At 44.9% G+C, this 8,000-nt stretch overlaps 1 protein-coding gene across 1 annotated transcript; it reads right to left on the bottom strand.

Moving 5' to 3' along the window:
- Positions 1-6,647: 6,647 nt before the first annotated feature.
- On the bottom strand, positions 6,648-7,732 carry LOC114184590 (uncharacterized). Its single transcript, XM_028071900.2, has 2 exons — positions 7,091-7,732; positions 6,648-6,944 (listed from the first exon to the last, which is right to left on the bottom strand). Exons 1-2 carry the CDS (start codon positions 7,730-7,732, stop codon positions 6,648-6,650), a joined length of 939 nt encoding a protein of 312 aa, XP_027927701.2.
- Positions 7,733-8,000: the final 268 nt, after the last annotated feature.

An 8,000-nucleotide genomic window follows, 5' to 3' on the forward strand; every position in this document is an offset into this window, starting at 1 on the left:
TAACCTGGTTTCCTTGCTTAAAACGCAAATGCTAGAGCTCCCCCTTTGATCACCAATGGTCTCCTTAGCACCACCTCAATTTAGCTCTTCTAATTCACTTACTAATCATTTATTTTCCTTAATTTCGTGCACCTTACAATGCTCTCAAAAATCCAGCCTCCAATTGATTTTAATTGTCATTCAAAGTCACTTATGGACTGTTTCCCAGCCTCCCTTGGCTGCTCATTCTTCTAGGGTTTTCTCCACCCCTTCACCTTCATGCCAAAACTAATTTTAGCAAAAATGAATTTTAATTTAGAATTACCAAGGTTCGAACCCATAACCATGCCAATGCCAATTTAATGCACAACCATTTAACCAATTCATGTTTCGGGATATTTAATATAATTCTACGATTATATTATTACTCAACATGATCAAGCATATTATAAAAAATAATAATAAATTAAATAAAACACAATTGGCATACATAGGACTTGAACCCAAGACCTCTCACACAATCAAGTACTCTCAACCACTTGAGCTAATACTTTTCCATATCATATAAATCAATAATTAATGCCTTAAAGGCTTCCACTACCCATATTTATTAATTAATTAATTATTTAATTATTTAATTTTCACGGGTCTTACACTGATGAAGTTTACGAATAGACTGCCCACTAAGGGCTTAGTTAGGGTTTATAATTCGGTTCATCCGATAATTGATATTGAAGGTATTTGTTTGTGATTTCAACTATTTCAATGTGTTTAAGTTAACTAAACAAACTTTGGTGTCTTCAATGCAGGACATATGGCTCAAGTTGGGAAGAAGAATTTGACCCTTTTCCAAGCGCTAAGGAAGGAGAAGGCGGTTAAGGCAAAAGCGTCATTGGTGGAGGTGCATGTACATGGCACCAAGAGGAAAGCCGAGTTGTCGGCCAGGCCCGGCAGAGGCAAAGATGTTAAGAAGGTGAGGGTTGCCTTGTCAGGGCAAGGGTCGTCTAGTGGAGCGAAGGGGTCGGAAGCCGGTCTAATTGAGCTGCTGAAGACGACCGTTAGGAAGGATATTGAGATTAACATGACAAAGACGCTGATTAACTCCATTGATAGGATGGAGCCAGACCACCTAGTGAGGACGATGGTGGAGTTTAGTAGCAAGGCTCTAATATTGGGTCGCCGAGTTGGGTCGTTGTACCGAAGAGAGCTGAAGGAAGGGAACCGTGAGAAGTTGGAGGAGCTGCAAGGGAAGGTTGATAAGTTTGCAGAAGAAAAGGCTGCATGGGAGAAGGAGAGGGAAGAGTGGAAGGAGGAGAAAAAGAGGTTGAGGACCTGGAAGGTTCACTGCTTGGACTCAGAGGAGAAGCTTAAAGGGAAGATAGCCGACCTTGAGGCGGACTATGATGTGTTGAAAGAAAAACATGAAGGGGTATAAGTCGAGCTCGAGGACTTGAAAAGCTGCATCATTCAAGAGCATATCAATGGGTTTCAGAAAGGGGTGAGGCACGTGGCCTTCTTCTACAAGGAGATGGATGTGGCAGATCCAAGGTTTGATGTGAACAAAGATGTAGTGGACAGCCAGCTCATCAATGAAGCCGAGAGCAGCCCTAAAGAGGAGGTAGAGAAGGCCATGGTGGATGAAGACGCAAATGCAGGGGCGACCGTGGAGGGTGAAGGTGACAAGGCGGCTTAGGATATAGTTTTATGATTTCTATTTCTAATGAAACCTAAGTTCGTAATAACCCGTACAATATTTTTCATTGCTTTTGAATGTGATGCATATTTGTGGATATATTTGTTATGGTTGTTTGACGATAGCATACATGATAGGAACGCACTTGTTTGGTATTGTTGTTATGCGTGCTATACGCTATGTTTTATGTCTATTTATATGGATATGTGTTATTGTAATGGGAGTAGTCGACCCGAACCGCTTACTTATGGTAAGGGTGGGGAACTAAAAGCGAATTTTAACATTAACTTAAGGGTGTTCGACCCAAGCCGCTTACTTGTGGTAAGGGTGGGTAACTAAAAGCGAAGTAAAGATAAATGCGAGGAGTAGATGTGAGGTTAAGAACCCTTTGTTTTATTCATGAGATTTGGGGTGCCTCACTAAAAACACCCTGGCCAAAACCCTCCTTAAGGAAAAAAGACTAGGTGAGGAAAAAGAGTACACCCAGGGTTACATGTATTCGGTACAATACATGTCTTTAACTGAAATAAAACTTGAGATAGGACACATTCCATGTATTGGGTATCTCTTCCCCTGATAATTGTTCAAGCTTATATGCTCCTCCTCCAGCATCTTCACGTATTCGGTACGAGCCGTCCTAATTGGCGAAGAACTTGTCATCCTTCTTTCTTGCACTGTTGGCCATTCTCCAAACTAAGTCTCCCTTCGCGAATGATCTTAGGCATAAGTTCGCATTATATTTTCTGGTCGCTCTCTGTTTGGCAGCTAAGTTGCGTATCTGGGCTTTTTCTCTTAACTCGGGTAGGAGGTCGAGGTGGGTGCTCATGTTTTTGTTATTTTGAAATGGGTCGTACAGTTCTCGGCGCAGAGATGGTTCACCAATTTCAACTAGTATCACGATGTTTGCGTCATATAATAGGCTGAACGAGGATTCGTTTGTTACTGATTGAGAGGTACACTTGTAGGCCCATAGCACTTCAACTAATTCTTCTGGCCATCGACCCTTGGCGTTGTCCAACCGTTTACGCAGTTCTACTAGTATAACCTTGTTTGCTACATCAGCTTGTCTCTTGGTCTGTGGGTTGTCAATAGAGCTGGTTATATGTTTGATGCCTAGGCTGGTATAGAATTTAGCGAGTTCTTTGTCTATGAATTATCGGCCATTGTCGATGATGATTGTGTGCGGGATGCCATAGCGGCATATAATATCCTTCCAGACGAATTGTTGGACCTATTGGGTGGTAATGGTGGCTAATAGTTTGGCCTCTATCCACTTGGTGAAGTAGTCGATGGCTACTATAAGTAATTTTACTTAGCCTTTTCCTAGGGAAAAAGGGTCGAGAATGTCCATTCCCCATTTTGCGAAGGGCCACGGGGATAATATACAATGGAGTTGTTCTTGTTTTTGATGGATGAGGCTGCCATGTTTCTGGCAGGGTATGCATTTTTTGACAAAAGTGTGGCAATCGGCCTCCATGGTCGGCCAGAAGTAACCGGTGCGAAGGATTCTGGTAGTCATGGTGTGTGCGCCGAAATGATATCCGCATATGCCTTCATGTAATTCTTTAGTATTGTACTGTGCTTGTGATGAAGGATTATCTTGTTCCTTTTTAAGATTATTGAATATGGTGTGAGTTGATTAAGAAAGCTAAGTGAAATCCCCACTGGACAATAAGATAGCAAGCTATCTAGATGTGAAGGTTCCTTTCACAAAGCTCAACAGAAGAAGATGATGGATTGATTCAAACAAAAAGGAAATGGAAAGCACATAAACCATAGAAAACCAAGAACAATTAAAGGAAGAAGAAAACATAAAACGGAAAGGAAAGAAATGGTAAAAATGTGAGAAGCACGCCACTACAAGGTTAGGCTAGAAGCCATGGCAACCTTCTTGAAGATGAGTGGATGTGTGCCGCCACTTGCTATGCAACATAAGGCTTAAAAGTATTCACTCCCAAGGGAGGAAACTCTCACAAAGGTTTGAGACAAAAGAGTGTTTTTACTTCAAAATGTTCAACTCTTTTACATGTCTAGGAGCACCCCTTATATAGAAGATACCTAAGGATGTCTCTACAAAAACCTAACCCTAGCTTCTAAAAACTAGGTCAAATAAGGTTACAAAAAGGAGAGACAAAAGAGCTAATAACTATGGTGTGTGCAAGGCTAATTTCGTTCTAGCACAAAAGGAGACAAATAATGTGTCTCATATGTTACCAAAAAGTGGCCAAAGTGTGCTAAAATCAAAGGAGACCAAAGGTACATAGGTACACTTGCTTTATGCCTTTTTCTTTATGCTTTGTGCCTTTGCTTTACTCTCTCATCCACATCATATATACTCCCCAATCACCATGCGCCACCTAGCATTGCTTTCTTACTCCTAATTAACCTACAAAGCAAATAAACATAGATTAGCATGTTGGCTTAAGTCAAGTCAACTATAGTCAACAAGTCAAACCTAGTCAAAGGTCAACAAGTCAACTAAAGTTGATTCAACTAAGTCAACTTAGGGAATCAAAAATAACAAACACAAATGAAAGGGATGAAGGATTAGTGAACTTCCTTTCTAAACATGCTTAGTCTTCTTAAGCATGTGCCTCCATCCTTGGTTAGGGTCAATCCTTCATCATCTTGCTCTGTAGTTACACATTTGAGAAGTGGTTGGTCGTATCCTTGCTTGTACAAGTCATTGCCTATCATCGTGTATCTGGCGGCTTTAGTTAGCCACCTGTCAACGTCAGGTGGGGGGTTATCGGTTCGGAGGTATTGGATGTAGGGAGTTGTCCAATTGTCGGCTTGGTGTTGGGTTAGGGAATGACAAGTGTTTGTTATGGAAGGGGCAGATAGCGTTTGTTGTAAGAGTGATCGATGGTGGCTTTTTAGCTTAGTGCTGGCTAGTTTGGACAATATGTCGGCTCTGACGTTTTTGGATCTAGGGATGTGTTGGATGTAGATTTGTTCAAAAGCAGATTGGATGACTTTTCGGACCAGGTTGTAGTATTATAAGAGGGTAGGGTCTTAGATCTGGAATTCGTCATTTAGATGGCCCACTATAAGTTTGGAATCGGTTTTGCATGTGAGCGATTTGACACCGACTTCACGGGCGAGGGATAGGTCGACGAGGATGGCTTCGTATTCGACTTGGTTGTTGGATGTTCTGAAGGCGAAGTGGAGGGATTTTTCGATGAGGATGTCGTTGGGACCTTCTAAGATGATGTCGGCACCTGCCCTTTTTGGGTTTGAAGAACCATCAACGTAAAGTGTCCACTGGTCCTCTTCAGGGGTTCGTTAGAGATCATTGAAAAATTCTAGGAGGCATTGAGCTTTGATGGGGCCGTGGGGTTCATAACGGATGTTAAACTCGGATAATTCGACGGCCCAAGACGACATGCGACCCGCAAGGTTTGGTTTTTGCAGTATCTTCTGGATGGGGTAGTCGGTTTTGACGATAATGTTGTGGTTTTGAAAATAGGGGCGTAGGCGTCGCGCTGCGTGTACTAGGGATAGGGCTAATTTCTCCACCATCTGGTATCTGGTTTTCGTATCCTGCAAGGTTCGGCTGACGAAGTATACAGAGTGTTAAGTGTCATTGACCTCCTGAACCAGCGCGGCGCTTACGGTGTGATCCATAGCGGTGATGTAAACGAGTAAGGGTTGATGAGTGTCCGGCTTATGGAGGATAGGTGGTGAAGTGAAGGTGTTTTTTAGTTTTTGAAAAATTTGTTCACATTCATCATTCCATGAGAACTTGGCTGATTTCTTTAGTAGTTGAATGATGGGTTGGGTTTGTTCGGCCAATTTGGGGAGGAAGCGAGAGATGGCGGTTAGTCAGCCAATGAGGCGTTGCACTTCTTTGACACTGCTGGGGCTTCGCATCTCAATGATGGCATTGCATTTCTCGGGCTAGCCTCTATGTCGCGTTGTGTAAGCATGAAACAGAGGAATTTACCACGATCGACGCTAAAGATGCACTTTTCAGGGTTGAGGTGGAGGTTGTATTGTCGTAATGCAAAGAAGACAGTGGACAAGTCTTGAGCGGGCTGTTGATGACTCGGGGATTTGACGACCATATCGTCGACGTATACCTCGACACATCTACCCATTATGTGGCTGATCCATTAGCCGCTGATACGTTGCTCCCACAATTTTTAGGCCGAATGGCATGACTTTGTAGAAGTAGTTGGCATCGTCTGTAATGAAGGCGATTTTGTTTATGTCGGATGTGGCCATGGGAATCTGGTTGTAACCAGAGTATGCATCAAGAAAACTAAGAACTTTGTTACCGGCTGCACCGTCAACTAGCTGGTCAATGTTGGGTAAGGGGTAGGCGTCCCTAGGGCAGACTTTATTGAGATCCGTGTAATCGATGCACATGCGCCACTTGCCATTAGCTTTCTTGACCAAAACTACATTGGAGATCTAGGTGTTGTAGTGGGCCTCTTCGATAAATCCTGCATTGAGTAACTTGTCGGCTTCAGCCTTGTCCGCTAATCGGCGTTCTTCACCAAGTTTACATTTTTTCTAGGAGACATATCTGGCCTCCTTTTAAATGGAGAGTTTGTGAGATGCGACTTGAGGGTCAACGTTGGGTAAGTCAGCAGCTGACCAGGCAAAGAGGTCTGTGTTACTGATGAGGGTGGGTGTAAGGATGTCGCGTTGTTCGGGTTATAAGCCAGTGCCGAGTTTGATGGCGCGTCCATTAGGGAGTTCTAGTGGTGTAGTTTCTTCGATCGGCTCGAGGCGGGCATCCCGGCCTACTCTGGGGTCCAAATCGTATCCAAATAAGGCTCTGTCAGAGCCGGGTGGTCGTTCAATATGATTGGTTTGAATGATGGGAAGTTATGGGCGTAGCTGGCCATGTAGCATTCGCGTGCGAGCCGCTGGTCGCCGTGGATGGTAAGGATGTCGCCGAATGGAGATGGAAATTCATGGCCAGATGAGGTGTGGATACGACTACGCCAAGAGTGTTGAGGGATGGTCAGCTGAGGAAGACATTATAGGATGTGGCCGCGTCAACGACAAGGAATCGGATAGGGATTGTCTTGGTTTGAGCGCCATCACGGAAAACGGTGTAGAGGTCGATGTAGCCACGGGTGGAGACATTTTCCCCTGAGAATCCATATATGGGTTCATCGCATGGAACCATGGCGGTGGTAGGGAGCTGGAGTTTCTGATACGTTGCCCAATAGAGGATGTCAACGGAACTGCCTTGGTCAATGAGGACTTTCTTGACGGCATAGTTTTCCAACTCAACCATGATGACCATGGGGTCATCCTGCTGGTTATCAAGGCCATGGAAGTCGTCGTCTGTGAAGGTTATGAGGGGCATGTGACGTCTGTGGTGGGAGTGGGTGATATGGTTGATGGATTGTATATGGCAGAGGTGTTTCTTTCTGGCGGATGAGGTGGATCCACCACTACCAAAGCCACTAGACATGGTGTTAATGGTGCCGCGTAGTGGGGGTTGGTCGGGGTGATATCAGTGCGAGCAGGTTGGGGGTCGCGGTTAGTGGGCTGACTTAGACGTTTGTCATGGCGAGAATCGCGGGGAGGGCGTCGGTGGTAAGAACGTGGAGGGTGATCGGATCTTGGAGGGTGGTCATCTCGGCGAATGAAGCGACGAAAGTCGCCAGCACGAACCAATTCTTCAATCTTGTCTTGGAGTTCTTTGCATTCCTTTGTGGTGTGGCCATCGTTTCGGTGATAGCGTGAATACTTAGTCATGTCCGCGTTGGGCGGAGTGGTCGTCTTGCGTGGTGGTGGGATGAGGTCGGCCTGTAGGGCTTCGTCAAGGAGACGGGATCGATGAACGTTTAAGGGTGCATATCTGGTGAAGCGGGGTTCTCGGGGTCTCGGGTCAGGCCGAAAAGGTTGTGTAAGGGGGGTTGCTGCAGAGGATGTATAGTCATTGCAGAATTTTGTATGGAGAGTTTGCATCTTCTCCATGCGGACATAGTCAACGGCGTGAAGTTTCAACTCATGCATGGAGGCGGGTGAGTGGAGGTAGACGTTGTTGGCGAAGGTGCCGGGTTTGAGAGTGAGTGTCATGCGTTGAAGTGTCATTTCCTGATTGGGGTGTGGTGTGCGAAAGGCAGCCTTACTGAAACGGTCAATGAAAGCCCAGAGCGTCTCATGTTGTTCTTGTCTGACGCCAAGAAGGGAGATGGTTGTAGTTTAATGTGGGCGACTACCGGCGAAGTGAGTGGTAAACATGTGGGAGAGGGTGTCGAAGCAGTCAATGGAGTATGGCGGAAGGGTGGTAAACCATTCAAGGACAGGGCCTTTAAGGGTGGTAAGGAAGGCCTTGCAGAAAATGACATCATGAGAAATG

Source organism: Vigna unguiculata, chromosome 5, assembly GCF_037176805.1.
Source record: "Vigna unguiculata cultivar grain cowpea cultivar isolate G323 ecotype 2 chromosome 5, ASM3717680v1, whole genome shotgun sequence".
In the NCBI taxonomy this organism is placed as follows: domain Eukaryota; kingdom Viridiplantae; phylum Streptophyta; class Magnoliopsida; order Fabales; family Fabaceae; genus Vigna; species Vigna unguiculata.